This window comes from Prionailurus viverrinus, chromosome B3 (genome assembly GCF_022837055.1).
Source record: "Prionailurus viverrinus isolate Anna chromosome B3, UM_Priviv_1.0, whole genome shotgun sequence".
Lineage (NCBI taxonomy): Eukaryota > Metazoa > Chordata > Mammalia > Carnivora > Felidae > Prionailurus > Prionailurus viverrinus.
This window is the reverse complement of record NC_062566.1, coordinates 97,633,703-97,648,229: the sequence shown is the minus strand read 5'-3', so window position 1 is coordinate 97,648,229 and position 14,527 is coordinate 97,633,703. Positions and strand designations below refer to the sequence as shown.

The 14,527-nt window shown below is 47.5% G+C and overlaps 2 protein-coding genes across 4 annotated transcripts in view; one reads left to right on the top strand and one right to left on the bottom strand.

Moving 5' to 3' along the window:
- The window catches only part of SAMD4A (sterile alpha motif domain containing 4A), a 218,617-nt gene extending 215,206 nt beyond the window's left edge, over nucleotides 1-3,411 (bottom strand). For 2 of the 3 annotated variants that reach the window (XM_047861393.1, XM_047861395.1), the window contains exons 1-2: nucleotides 3,287-3,411; nucleotides 1,411-2,031 (exon numbers count right to left, since the gene is read on the bottom strand). In XM_047861393.1, the coding sequence (XP_047717349.1) occupies nucleotides 1,411-1,606 (196 nt within the window). In that variant the 5' untranslated portion in view covers nucleotides 1,607-2,031; nucleotides 3,287-3,411. Of the gene's footprint in view, nucleotides 1-1,410; nucleotides 2,032-2,172; nucleotides 2,382-3,286 lie in introns of those variants that run through there. The other variant, XM_047861394.1, reaches the window with a different exon arrangement.
- On the top strand, nucleotides 1,605-3,527 carry LOC125168125 (skin secretory protein xP2-like). The gene is made up of 3 exons (XM_047863054.1): nucleotides 1,605-1,750; nucleotides 1,938-2,280; nucleotides 2,856-3,527. The coding sequence occupies exons 1-3, from the start codon at nucleotides 1,605-1,607 to the stop codon at nucleotides 3,525-3,527; spliced, it is 1,161 nt and encodes a 386-aa protein (XP_047719010.1).
- Nucleotides 3,528-14,527: the final 11,000 nt, after the last annotated feature.

Below are 14,527 nucleotides of genomic sequence, written 5' to 3'. Positions count from 1 at the left end.
ATAAATGTGTAACTGAACAGAAGGGGCCCTGCCCCTGCCACCCTTGTAACAGGGGGTGCTGTTTGGGCTCTTGCTGAATCCCACTGGGGCCTGTGTGATCTGTCTCAGTGCGGCCTTCCACACCTGGAGGCACAGGGACCTCTGGGTGCAGCCCTGTCTGGTCAGGAAAAGGGCTGTGAGGATTTCCCGGCTCACTTCCAGCCTCTGATTCTATATATGGAAACAACCCATCCAAGGGTTTTCAGCCTCATGAGCACCACACCAGGGAGGAGGAGTAAGGAGGAGGCCAGCTCTCCTCTTGCTGCCCTGACCGCACACTCACTTTAGTGTCTCCCAGGCCCTGCTGCCCTCAACTGGACCTTGTCATCAAATGGCAGCCCAGACCTCTGCTGAGTCTCGCAGGCTGGAGGCTTTAACACGGAACAGCTGGAAGAGGACCCTGCATTCTTTTCTCTGTGTAAACACTGGGGGCTCTGTTCACCCTCCTGCTGCAGCAGGAACTAAAGAATTTCCCCTATCCAAAATTACAACGGACCTTGCCCCTACCCCCCATCCTCACCCCACCTCCCCACCCCAGGATATAATTTCAGTCTGTCACCACCCATGCTAGCAAATAGAAAACTGCTGAACCTTTCCAGTACATTCATTTTCTATACTAGTGGAGAGGTCTGTAAATATGAAACGATTCTGTTATATTCAGTAAAGTTTTCCAACAAAAATATGAAGGACCCTGATTCATGCCTGCTCTCTACCGAAACCCTTTCTGTAAGACCGTTTCTACAAGATCCACATCGACACGACGAAGTCGTGATAAAGAAGTATAACCTCATAGTATACAAACTGCGAATGTAGCGTCACCTGCATATTAGTCTGAAGACAGAGCTCTGAAACTGGAATATCCATGGGGAAAAATGAATAATAAAATTGAATTTTCATGTATCCTTCATACAGCCTAATCAAAGCTTGGCTCTCTGAAGGGCAGCCCGGGTTTCTTCATGTGTTGCTGAAATCCAGAGAGCCACGTTGCCCAAAAGAAGAAGAAGGAAAAAAAAAAAAAAAAAAAAAAAGCCCAGAAAATCCAGACTCTACGTGACCTGACTTACTTATTTCCCAGGAAACTGCATGAGAGAAAAATCAATCATTCATGCTACCGTGGCTACCACACGGAATGGGCTGAAGGAGTTGACAGTGGGCAAAAAACCAAAGCGGCCAGCGGAGGTAAGTGGGCGCAGGGACTGGGGGGGGGGGGGGTCAGGGAAGGGTGACATGCCAAGGGCCCCGGCCCGCGCCCTCGGTGTACCCGCTGGGAGGCGGCCGGGGGCGGGGCCCAGGCCCGAGGCTGGGAAGCAGGAGGGGATGGAGGAAGGAGAAAGGGGGGAACAGGAGGGACAGCGGCGGCCGCGCACTTACCGGGGCTGTTGGCCTCGCCTTCGAGGACGTGCAGCTCGGCGCAGTCGGCCAGCGAGTGCTCCAGGCAGAGCTGGAGGAAACGGGCCTGGGTCTGGCTCACGCGCTTAAGCAGAGACAGCAGCGCAACAGTCTGCTCGCACTCGTTCCAGCCCTTAAACCAGCCCGCCAGCACCCCGACCTGGTCGCGAAACATCATGGTTAGGGGGCGGCCCTCGGTCTACGAAGCCCCCTCGGCGCCCCAGCCCGCCCCGCCCGCCCCAAAGTTTGGCGGAGCCGCAGCCCCGCGGCCGCCGGAGACGCGTTCCCGTTCCAAGGTGGCTCCGGTGCCCGGACGCTGCAGGTACTGCCTCGGCTCCTGCCTCTCTCGTCTGGTTTCAGTTATGTTCCGGTGGTTCTGGCTGATTTCCCCAGAGATGATGACAGACAGTAGCACGGAAATGTTTCTTTTTAAAAAAATAACGATTAAAAAAAAATTCCCCACAAGGCACACAAACTGAAAGAATGCTCTTTCCCCCCCCCTTTCGCAGCTCCGGGATGGTGATTTCCGGCGTCCCGGGGTCTCTTCCCCGCTGGGCGGCAGCTCGGACCCTTCACACCCGCATTCCCGAGCGGCGATCACCACTGGAAGGAGAGAAAGGCTGCAGTGAGACCTCGGCCAGCGAGGGAGCGCGCCCAGGAAACGAGCGCATCAGAGGGGGCGGGGGGGGGGGGGCGCCCCGCTGGGGGTTTGGTCCCCCCAAATTCAGGCCGCCCCCTCCGCACCCGGATGCGGGAGATGAGCTATTCCCGTTCCGGGAATGGCCAGAAGCCTCCTTCCCAGGTGCGGGAGTAGACCCCACGGCTTCCTGTTGCTGCCTCTGCGAACGGCTGGTGCTCCCTACACACGGCACCCGGGGTGGCCTCGAGGGCTGAGCCTGCAAACGCCAGCACCAGCAACAGATCTTCCTCGCGCGGAAAACTTGCAATGCGGCTGCGAAGGGGCGCGGGGGAGGGGGTGGGGGCTAATGCAAAACAGAGGCGGAGGCAGCGGCAGCCCGAGTTCCTTCCTCCTCCTCCTCCTCCCCCTCCTCCCCCTCCTCCTCCTCCTCCCACTCCTCCTCCTCCACCTCCTCCTTCTCTACCTCCCCCTCCTCCCACTCCTCCTCCTCCACCTCCCGGAGAAGCAGCCGAGCGGCTGCAGCTCCATCTACAGCAACAGCCAGCATCTCCGCCGCCAGGCGCCCCTCTGGATTTAGGCCGTGAGCAGCCGCGGCAGCAGCTCGAGACAAAAATAAACTCCCCACCCAAAGCTCCGTGCCCAGCGGGCGGAGGCGCAGCCCGAGCCCCGGCTCCCCCGCGCCGCGCCTCTCCAGCCCACCCGGGAGGTCTCCGAGGGCCTGCTTTGCCCTGAGCGATCAGATGTGTGCGTGCGTGTGCGTTTGTGTGTACGCGCGTGTGTGCTTTAGGCATTCTGCCCCGGCTGCCACCGCCTACGGGCGGGTCCGGCCAGCCCAGCGCCTCGCCCGCGCTTCCCAGGCCGAAGGCGGAACGGCTCCAGGCGCGCGCCGAGCGCGGAGACAGCCGGAGTCCGAAACACTGCTTCCCCCGGCGGGCAGGGCGGCTCCGCCGAGACTGCGGCTCAGCACCGCCCGCACACGCCCCCCAACGACCGCAAAGAAGAAAGTTCAGCTTCGGGGGCTCCCCCAGTCCTATCCCGGTCCGGTGGCGGCTGGCGGCGGAGAGAAGAGCCCAGCGGCCAACCCTCGAGGGGTCGCTCGCTGCCGGCACCCCGCTTCCCGCCTCCCAGAACTTCTCGAGTAGAGGGGGAAGTCTCTTGGGAGGAGAACCCAGTGACCGGCGGATCCCCTGCCGCGGTCGGAAGGGTGGGGGCGCTCACCTCGGCGCGGCTCATCCCGGCGGCTCGGGGCCCCGTGCGCGGGTCGGGGGCCGAGGCGGCTCTCAGCGAGGGTCTGGGCGCCCGGAGCGCGGGCTGCGGGCCATGCCGTCGGGGCGGGCGGCGCTCAGAGAGTGCGGTGCTGCGAGTCCGGGCCGCCGCCGCCGCCGCTGCTGCCGCCTCCAGTGTCGGCTCGCGGAGGACTGAGCCGCCGAGCCGGAGCTCCCCACATGCTACTGATTAACATACACCATTACATCATGGGCTTGGCAGGGAGCGCCCGAGAGGGGGGAGAGGAACCCGGGCGGCGGCGGCGGCACGCGGGGTGAGTCGGGGGGAGGATCCCCGGACCCCGCGGGCGACGGGGGTGGGGGGGCGGATTCCTACGTGGGGACCAGAAAAGGGGAGGGGAGCGGAGAGGGAGGAGCCGGATGGCGCGGAGGGGTCGGGTTGGAAGAACCGCCCGGCGGAGGGAAGAAGTTTGGGGAAGGGGAGGGGTCCGAGTGAATTCCTCCCCCGCCGTCTGAGAGTTCTGGAGGGGTCGGGGCCCTCGAGTCGCCCGAACGCTGGCAGTAGACGACTCGGAGGGCGCTTGAGAGGGGGCGGTGCTGCCACCGGCTGCTCGTCCTTGGGAATGTGGTTCGCCGACTCGAGTGACCCCTGAGTCCTCCTGGGTCCCGGGGGTGGCAGATCTGTTTGCCCGGCGGGCGGTGGAGACGTGGGGTCCCTGCCGCGGGGGGCGTGGACGGGTTCCGGGGGTCTCCGAGGCCCAGGGGCGGTAAACTGAGCTGGGCGTGCCTGGGTGCCGGCCTCCTTCCTTGTGGCCCTTGTCCAAGGGGCCCGAGAAGTGCCTGGCCTAATCACCCCTCACCTGGCTCTGGCCTTGGCTGCCCTTTGCTCTCGTCGGCGGCCTCGCGGGCCACCCGGCCCCCCTCTTGGGCCTCTCTCTCCCCTCGGGAAGCCACCCGACCTCTGGGACCAGCCTGGGAGCTCTGCCTGAGTACTCTCGTGTGGAGTGGGAGACGAGCGCCGCCCTGGGCGGCAGGAAGGCGAGCGAGGCCACCTGTCAGCGCGTCGGAGTCTCCAGGCTGGGCGGTTGACCTGGACCTGGGCAGTGCGCGAGGCAGAGGCCGTGTCTGGGTCAGTGTTCCACCGGCGCGGAAGAGAATAGCGGGGTGCGGCGGCCAGTGAAGCAGCCTAAGGTGGGCTGGAAAAGAGCCGCCGGGTATGGTCTCCAAAGTAGAGGGTTAGTAGTAGGGGTTAAAAATCCCCTGAAACCTGAACATCGCTGTACCTTCTTTTATGGTGAATATTCACGGGTGGACTTGATGGCCAAATCCGGGCTATCTCCGTGTTTTCAGTGAAACACTGAGCCCTTGAACACTTTCTCCAGCAACTTGAAGCTTTGTTTTTTAAGAGTACTTCTGAGAAACCAGTGAAATACGTGCTTCAGACCCAGCCTTCCCTACTCTCGTGAACACAGTATTTTTGAAGATAAAGTATTTGAGATATTATTCCACTAATTCACACTTCCGTTTTTCAACTACAGCATATGATATGCCCCTGGAATTTCAATCTTTCCTTCCTTCCTCAAACCTAGTTCCTGCACCGTGTACTCCTTGTCAGACACGTGACAGTACCTAACCCTCTGTTGGGGGTATTGAAAGGTCTTGTGGGGCTGCAGAAGTTTAGATGTTTTCGTTAAAATAGGATATGTGAATAATTGTTTAAGATCATTATTAACCAGCCAGGAAAGATATCTGCATAATTTAATGACTATCTTCCCTAAAATCGAGAATCCTAGGGTCAATGTTTTATTTTTGTTTTGCGTTATTATAGAGGCAGAAAATCTTGTCATATCATTTTCTCCAAGACATTACTGTCAATTAGCTAGTCCTTAGTAATAACTTCTATCGGGAAGTGGGAAGGAGAGTTCCAGCACAGTCTACCCTGGTATATACTTTGCTATCAATGGCAGCCAAAGCAGAAGTTCTCCATCTGGAGCCTTTGAAAGCCCTCAAGAATGATATATTTTTTTTTTAAAGTGGAAGAAACATCAGTTTCATTAACGTATTTATTGTCACCTGCAGATTACTAAAGGAATAGTAAAACTAAAAAAAACCAAAGCCAACAAACCTTGAGGCAATCTTCAAAAATTCTAATGCTGAAGAAAGAAAATACTACCACCTACTGGAAAAATGTAGTTCTTACAGCAGCCTTTAACCGAGGAAAAGATCTTGATTTAGTTAATTTTTGAGCTACTTTTGAGAAATACAAAGATGAGCAGGAATGAGTTACCAGTCCCCCTTGTTTTTGTGGGATGACAATACTCGTGATTTCCCATGCCTCTGGGCCTTTTCTCTGATAAGACAGAGAATATAGATAAAACCCAGTGAGGCTGCTTCATTATTCCTCAGAGTGAAGTTAAGACTCTGAAGGAAGGAAAGGAATACTATCAGCTAAATATATGTTTGTGTATTAAATGTGGAATTTTCCTATATGAACCTGTACCCAATTTTTATGGATAATTAAGAAGTAGCTAACAAGTACTAAAGGGTCACACCCCCTTGGAAAAGCAATGAAAATATGAGATAGAGGACATTGTTGTTATGTCTGTGTTCACTATTTTTTTATTTAGTCATTTGAAAAATACCTATTGTTCACCTACTTTATGCCAGGCAGTGGGTTAGGCAGTGAGTACACAGAGCACAGGTACTGAGTCCATCATGGTGTACCAAACAAAAGATAGATCAGAATATCAAATGAATTCACATTCTTTTAACATTCTTTTGTTTTTCTCCTCCCTAGACTCTGCAAAGGAAAGAAATTAGTGTTTGCTCGGTGAGTAATACTTTTTTATCAAATAACTCAAATGTTCAAATGTTTCAAAGATGACTAAGTCCAGCTAAATCAGTGCTATGTTTATAAGTCACTGCTTAAGAACATGTTTAGGTATTGTTTATATCAATAAGCTATCTCCAGGAGCCCATGTCTATGGATTTTAAATTCATAGTTCTAGGAGTAATAACATAAAACAAGAAAAAGTGTATTAGTTATAGAGACATTAGAACAAGTTATCTTTAATTATTTGCTTTATTAATTAGCAAAAGTGTTAGCAGTATTAAAATCTGGGGGTGCCTGGGTGACTCGGTTGAGCATCAGACTTTGGCTCAAGTCATGATCTTGTGGTTCATGAGTTCAGGCCCCAGGATGGGCTCTGTGCTGACAGCTCAGAACCTGGAGCCTGCTTCGGATTCTGTGTCTCCCTCTCTATCTGCCCCTCCCCGCTCACACTGTCTCTGTCTGTCTCAAAAATAAACATTAAAAAAAATTTTTTTTGACGAAGTATTAAAATCTCCACCAAAGGGTGAATGACAATGAATATTTTTCATTAATTCAATCATTTAATAAATCTATATTGAGCATTTATTCTGTGTCAGGTTTAAGATAGATGTTTAAGATACAATGTTTGAGATACATGGTGTTTTCTATCTAACATTTTCTATCAAACATGGTGTTTTCTATCTAACATTACAGATGGCGTTTTCTATCTAATATATATATATATATATATAATCTTACATATAAGTTATATGTATAATTTTTATTTAATATGTAAATATATTTATACATAATATTTAATAATAAAATAGTGATAAATTATAAAATAAATAATAAAAATGATGAAAGAAATAAAATTTCATATATCCATTATATATTAAAATATAGATTTTATTGCATATATGCATAGAAAAAGGTGTTGAAAAGATTTCCACCATGATGGTAACTACTGGTGATTTCCCTGGATGATGGAATTACTGAGGATTATTATCTTGTTTCTCTATATTGTCTAATTTTTCCACCATACATACAAAAGTTAAAACAAAACACTGCATAAGCTCAAAACAACTGACTAAAATTAAATGTAGAAAGTATTCTGAAAAAACTACACTGTAAAACTTAGTTCTTCAACTCCTAATAATTGTTTAGGAGTCTGTTTGCTTCCTCCAGGGTCTTGTCCTAGCCTCATTACTGTGCCTCATGGCCTCAACATTCTTGTCTTTCCAGCCCTTGGTTCAGACACTTCCTGTGGTTTCTGAATCAACATTGAATACATTCCAAGCTCTTTGGCCTGAAATACAAAGACTCCAGCATTTGGCCACTATCTGCTGCTCTGGACTTTTCTCCAGAATTTCATTCACTAATTCATTCAACAAGAAATATTTATCTAATATAAATCACTGTGCAGGGCAAATAGAGGATACAAAAGTCGAAGAGAGGGCATGGTCTCTTTAATCTCTAGTGGAGAACATAAAGTATGGAGGTGTGCGCGCGCACACACGCACACACACACATTTCACTGAAAGGTACAATACACAGTAGGTCTAGGGGAAGATTGCACACAGTGTTGAACAATACCAGAGGAGGCAGAAATTCTGCCAGAAATTTCAGAAACACAGTAGGCATCTGGTGCCTTATGTGTTGGTGCTCATTGGATAGTTTCAACAGAGATGGGCAAAATTTTAGGAATCTATCCTACTGCAACTATAGCATTATTACTGTAAGGTATACAAAAATATACAAGAATGTTAATTTCAGCATTATTTATATAGCAAAACACTAGACTGCAGAGTAATGTGTGAATAAATTATCAAACCTCCATACTGTAAGTCTTATACAACTGTTTTTAAAAATGAGTTATAGTTGGAAAAAATGCATCAGAAATTTGATAGACTGATGGATAAAGGGATTATAGGTAAAGTAATATGTGATAAACATGAAAAAAATGTTAATTATAGAATCTAGAGTGTATAGGTATTAAGCATTCAATTCTTCCAATTTTTTTGTATACTCATGTGTATAATAAATTGTTGGGGATAAAAATGATGAGTCAAATTTCTATGTATTGGCCTAGAAATAAGCATTTTTTAAGTCGTAGAATAATGTTTATGCTATGATTCTGTTTTTGTGGTTAAGAGACCCAGTTCTAAAGCAAGAGTCCTGAGTCTTGGAACACAACCCTATCAACTGACTAGCCATTTGACCTTTTACTAGTCACTTCCCACTCTGTGCCTTAATTTCATTGGTAACAAATCTACCTAATTATTGTTATGAGTAAATAAGTTAATACATTTAAATTTCTTAAAACAGTGCAGGCATATAGTGTTTGATAATATTATTAAATATGATTGTTTGAGAGGAGAAAGGTTATGTGGGATGGCAGAGAGCAAACAAACTTTTGTGTCTCTCTGTAAATATGCTATAAATACAAATACACATATATTTGTATGAGAATGTTTATTTGTATGTTTGGTACAACCCCATGAGGGAACGATCAGACAAATCCAGAAAGAGGGATATTCTCAAAGACAACTGGTCTGGAAAAAATGGTGGAAGGGCTGTCCTAGATTAAAAGAGACAGAAGGCATATAACAACCATATGCAATGTGTTATCCCTGATTGCCTCCAGGCTTGAAAAATTAGCTATTAAAGACATTGGGGGACAATTGGGGATACTGATATTGGTATTAGGCGATTATTATTAGTTATTAGTTTTGTTAGATGTGACCATCGTATTGTGGTCATGAAAGAGAATAGTTGTTTTTTTTGTTTGTTTGTTTTTAAAGGATATTCATGCTGAGGTGTTTGGGTGAGGGGTCAAGATGTCTGCAGCTTAGTTTGAAATTGTTTAGCAAAAAGGTACATGGTTAAAATGTATGTGGCAAGTGTTGAACCAGGCGGTGAGTATAATGGGTGCACACTGAACTATCTTTCTGCATTTTCTGTGTGTTTGAAATTTTTCTTAATTAAAAAATTGAAAAATAAAGTTAAGTATTAAGGTTTTAAAAACACAGAGATGGGGTTTGTGAACACCATTTGCAAAGGCAAGGAGATGTGCAAGTTCATAGTAAATGCTGTCAATGCTTTGGCGTTAAGAACAAAGGTATGAATTGTAATAATATTAAACTTGACTGCTGTGTTTCTCAAAGTGGGAGTCCATGAACCTTACACATCAGAATCACCTGGGAGTTTATTTTAAAAGGCAGATGTCTGAGTTCCTCTGTAGGTGTAGTGAACCAGGGGGCGCCTGGATGGCTCGGTTGGTTGAGCATCTGACTCAGGTCATGATCCCAGGGTCGTGGGATTGAGGCCCATGTGGGGCTCTGTTCTGAGCATGGATGGAGCCTTATTGAGATTCTCTCTTTCCCTCCCTGCCCCCCAAAAAGATGTAGTGAATCAGAATCTTAAATCTTAAAGTTTCCATGTGAGTCTCAATTAGAGTGTTTACTAAACTTCCCCTGTCACAAGATGAACATTGGCTGTTTAGTACCATACAGATTCCCAGGCCCCTTGCCTGATAATTCTGATTCTTTTGGGCTGGGACTTGAGAATTTGTATATTTAGAAAATGTTCTAGGTCATTTTGTGATTGGATCAATTTGGAAAACGCTGAGTTAGAAAACTCTGAAGAACCTCAAAGTAGAGTTTCCTAAGCACGCTTGGTAAGAATCACCTGGGCTGCTAGTAGAAGGCACTCATAGGGGCGCCTGGGTGGCGCAGTCGGTTAAGCGTCCGACTTCAGCCAGGTCACGATCTCGCGGTCCGTGAGTTCGAGCCCCGCGTCGGGCTCTGGGCTGATGGCTCAGAGCCCGGAACCTGTTTCCGATTCTGTGTCTCCCTCTCTCTCTGCCCCTCCCCCATTCATGCTCTGTCTCTCTCTGTCCCAAAAATAAATAAACGTTGAAAAAAAAAATTTAAAAAAAAAGAAGGCACTCATATTTGAAGCCCTCACCAAAATCTTCTAAATTAGAATCTTCTGGGAGTGGGCCTGGAAGTCCATGTTTCTATCAAGAGCCCCTGGTGATTCTTTTTTTTTAATATATAAATATTTTATTTTATTATTTTTTTTATTTTAGAGAGAGAGCATGCCCGCAAGTGGGGGAGAAGGGCAGAGGGAGAGAGAGAGAGAGAATCCAACCAGGCTGAGAATCCCAACACTCAGCGAAGAGCCAGATGTGGGTCTTGGTCCCACAGCCTGGTATCATGAACTGAACTGAAATCAAGAGTCAGATGCTCAACTGACTGAGCCATCCAGGTGCCCTGGTGATTCTTAAGATCAGACAAGTGGGGGAGCATCAGTGCACAGGTGTACAAAGCCATCTGAAGGGACGGCCTGTTGAAGCGGTGGGAGCAGCAACAGAAGCATTAAGAGGAGAGGTCCCGAGCGAGCTCTCACTAAATGAAAGATAGCACTTTTCTCTTCTTGGTGTGTCATTCGGGTCCATCTCTAAGTGTCCTAGTCCCCACATTCCAGTCCCAAGAATCTGGATAGAGGATGTCTTCCCACATGGAGCAGCTACAGATGAAAAGGTGCTGGTGGGGAATGTGTGGATTTTTGGAAGGTAGAGTTGTCATGCAAATTAATACTCGGCCATGCCAGATATCTTATAGTAAATGATAGTGAGTAATATTGGGCTATTGATATCCTTATTTGGAGAAATTAAAACAAAACAAAACAAAACAAAACTTGGTGACTTTAGCTGGTCTCCTGGTTTTCCTGGCCCATGAAATTCAGAAGTCTGCATCCCTCTGTATTCAGAGGTCACATCCCTTCATCTAAGTGGCCGTTTCGATGACCTTGGAGTGGCCATTGGCATTGATGATTAAAATGTGCTTTCTGTAAGTACTTGGTCTGTCCCTCTGTAACTTGCACCCTTGGCAGCCGTGGACGTGCACCTGACAGCTCCTTTTCAAGGGTCTGCCACAGGATGGTGTTGCCAACACCAGCTGCTGTCTCTTTGCTCAGGGACACCCCATCCACTTAGTGGAGACTTTCTCAGGACTATGCTGTGGTCTGAGGCCCTTCCTCCTCCTTCTTTCCTCTCTGTTTTCACAGTCCTGGTCTGAAGGCTCTCCCTGCCTTGTCCCACTCCCTCCCCATTGAACCTTCACAGGTATTTCCCCCAATAAATAGCGTATACATCTAATCTTGGCAACTCCTTGTTGAAGGACCATCCTAAACAGACATACTATCCCCTGGCTTCATGTGACCCTAGGAATTGGACAAGGGACTCCAAATGTGATCTGACCAGCTGTGCAATCGTGGAGAGGGGACCATCCATCTCACCACCCATAAAATGGAGAAAATTCTACTCATCTTACAGGGCTGTTGTGAAACTTGAGTGAATAGCACATGCACTGCCTCCCAGTGCCTGATGCCCAGTAATGCAATGCCTGTCCCTACCCGACCCCACCCCCGTCACTGTGAAGCTGCGGAAACGTCTGTTCAAAAGCTGCTCTGATCTATGAAGAAACATTTTATAGGTTCAAGGGAAAAGTGAACAAAAGTATAGAGTTTTTGAAAATTGTACATTTTGAAAGAGCTGAATGAAGGTCTCCTAGGGTTATAAATGTGTTGTATCAGACAATCTCATGTAAAATGAGCTTTAGTGCAAATTCTAACTTCCGAAGAGCAGACGATTAGGCAGTCATGTGAGTGGAATGGGATGTAGGTGAGCTAGAAACAGAGGTGCCAAATGGAGGAATCCATTTCCTGGTCGAGAGGGATGAGTCCAGGTGGTTCTCTGTCCTCGGTCCTCAGAAGAGGTATACAACCGCTGGTGTGCATGCTGGTGAGAGTAGTCTGTTCAGGTCGAGATGTAGAGAAGGTATTAGCGATGGTTAAGTGTCAGACTTTGGCTCAGGTCATGATCTCACAGTTCATGGGTTCCAGCCCTGCATCAGGATCTGCACTGGCAGCTCAGAACCTGTAGCCTGTTTCGGATTCTGTGTCTCCCCCTCTCTTTGCTCCTCCCCCAATTGTGCGCTCACTCTCTTGCATGCTCTCTCTGTCTCAAAAATAAATAAACTCTGAAAAAAGACAGTGTGAACCAGGGGGCACCTGGGTGGCTCAGTTGGTTAAGCGTTGGACTTCGGCTCAGGTCATGACTTCACAGTTCATGAGTTCAACACCACATCGGGTTCTCTGCTGTGAGCAGAGAGCCCATTGTGGATCCTCTGTCCTGCCCGCCCCCCTCAAAAATAAATAAACATTAAAAAAAAAAAGGAAGTGAACCAAGTCGATATCTGCACCAGATAGAACTGTATTTGCCACGAGGATCTAGTGTGCTTCCTGAGAAGTAGGCACAGCTATTCTGCATTAAAGATACTATTTAGGGGGGCTGATTCAGTCAGCTAAGCGTCTGACTCTTGATTTTGACTGAAGTCATGGTCTTGAAGTTCATGGGTTCGAGCGCTGCATTGGGCTCCAAGCCAGTGCAGAGACAGCTTGGGATTCTCTCTCTCTCAAAATAAATAAATAAACTTAAATATGTATATGTATATACATATATATGTGTATATATATAATTACATATATGTATATTATGTATATACATATGTATATGTATATATATATATACATAATTATATATATATTATTTAAGGGCGCCTGACTGGCTCAGCTGGTGGAGCATGTGACTCTTGATCTCTGGGTGGTGAGGTCAAGCCCCACAGTGGGCATAGAGCTTACTAAAAAAGATGTTATTTACACATAAGTGCACTGCTGGCTCTCATCACCTTGTTAGGAGGCCTGAAAACAACTGGCACATTACTTGGCACATAGTTAAGTACTTGATAAATATTAATTTTCCTTCTTTCTGTGCCTGGATTAGAGTGTGTTCATTTGGTTACTTTACCTCTTGGGTCTGCCTCACATGGAGACATGCTCTCTCAAAATTCATGCAATAAGGCCTAGGACAGCCTTGCCAGGCCTTGAGTCATTATCGGAGGGAATAAAGAGAGAGATGTGGAGGAAGGAACCGCAGAACTGGTGACAGATGGAATGCAGGAAGGCTAGAGCGGGAGTCAGGTTTGCTAAGGTAGCAACAGTGAAAGGCAAGCTGGGTGAGGCCCAGGAGCCGTGGCTTGGGGAGACTAACCTTGAGTTCAAGTCTCATTAGAGGAACCTCAGAAACACCTGTGTCGGCAGGGGCACACTCTAGGGTAGAGAGTGGGGTTTCATGAGCCCAGGGCACAGTGGTAATTGCCTGCACCGGCTTCCCATATCCCTAGTACGTTTTCACATGGGGTCATGGCCCCATCCAGGCCAAAAGCGGAGGTGCTTGCCCTCCCCCCCACCCCCCATCAACCTAGCCAGGTGAACCTCAGGTAAGACAGTGGGACTCGAGGAATCTGGTTTCACTTTTCACTAAAGTTCTTATTTCTCTTGGGATAGCTTTCAAATTTCCTTCAGTTCCTCAATTTAAAGAATTCTTCCGGAAAAAAAAAAAAAGACTTAAAAAAGGTTTTTTTTTTTTAATTTATTTTTTATTTTTTATTTTTTTGGGACAGAGAGAGACAGAGCATGAACGGGGGAGAGGCAGAGAGAGAGGGAGACACAGAATCAGAAACAGGCTCCAGGCTCCGAGCCATCAGCCCAGAGCCTGACACGGGGCTCAAACTCATGGACCGTGAGATCGTGACCTGGCTGAAGTCGGACGCTTAACCGACTGCGCCACCCAGGCGCCCCTAAAAAAGTTTTTTAATGTTTATTTTTGAGAGAGAGAGATGGAATGTGAGCAGGGGAGGGGCAGAGAGAGAGGGAGACACAGAATCCGAAGCAGGCTCCAGGCTCTGAGCTGTCAGCACAGACCCCGATGCGGTGCTTGAACTCATGAAACACGAGATCATGACCTGAGCCAAAATCAAGAGTTGGATGCTTAACTGACTGACCCACCCAAGGGCCCCACCCTTTTAACCATTCTTAAGTGTAAAACTCAGTGGCATTAAGTACATCACATTGTACCATAAATCCCTACAAACTATTTCCAGAACTTTTCATCATCCCAAACTGAAACTCTGTAGCCATTAAAAAACAATTCCCTGTCTCCCATTCCCTCAGCCCTTGTTAACCAGTAGCTACTCTGTCTCTATGATTTGCTTGTTCTGGGGACCTTACAGAAGTGGAATCACATAATGTTGTCCTTTTGTGTTCTGTCTCCTTTACTGAGCATGATGCTTTCAAAATTCATCCATATTGTGGTATGTATCAGAATTTCATTCCTTTTTAAGACTAAAGAATATTCTATGAAGAAAACTTTTATGACAGCTTTCTCTAGATGGAGTTAAATAAGAAGGAGCTAACTCTAAGTTTTAGAACACTTAGTCAGGTATACTACATTTTGACTGATTTCTAAACAATATAATTCAAACCAATTAACTGGCCCAATTATTTAAATAAAAT

Coding starts and splice junctions, on each gene's coding strand:
- LOC125168125 (XM_047863054.1), top strand. CDS start 1,605: ATGGTTAGGGGGCGGCCCTCGGTCTACGAAGCCCCCTCGGCGCCCCAG. Junction 1,751..1,937: donor CCGGTGCCCGGACGCTGCAG/GTACTGCCTCGG, acceptor CCCCTTTCGCAG/CTCCGGGATGGTGATTTCCG. Junction 2,281..2,855: donor GCTGCCTCTGCGAACGGCTG/GTGCTCCCTACA, acceptor TGTGTGCTTTAG/GCATTCTGCCCCGGCTGCCA.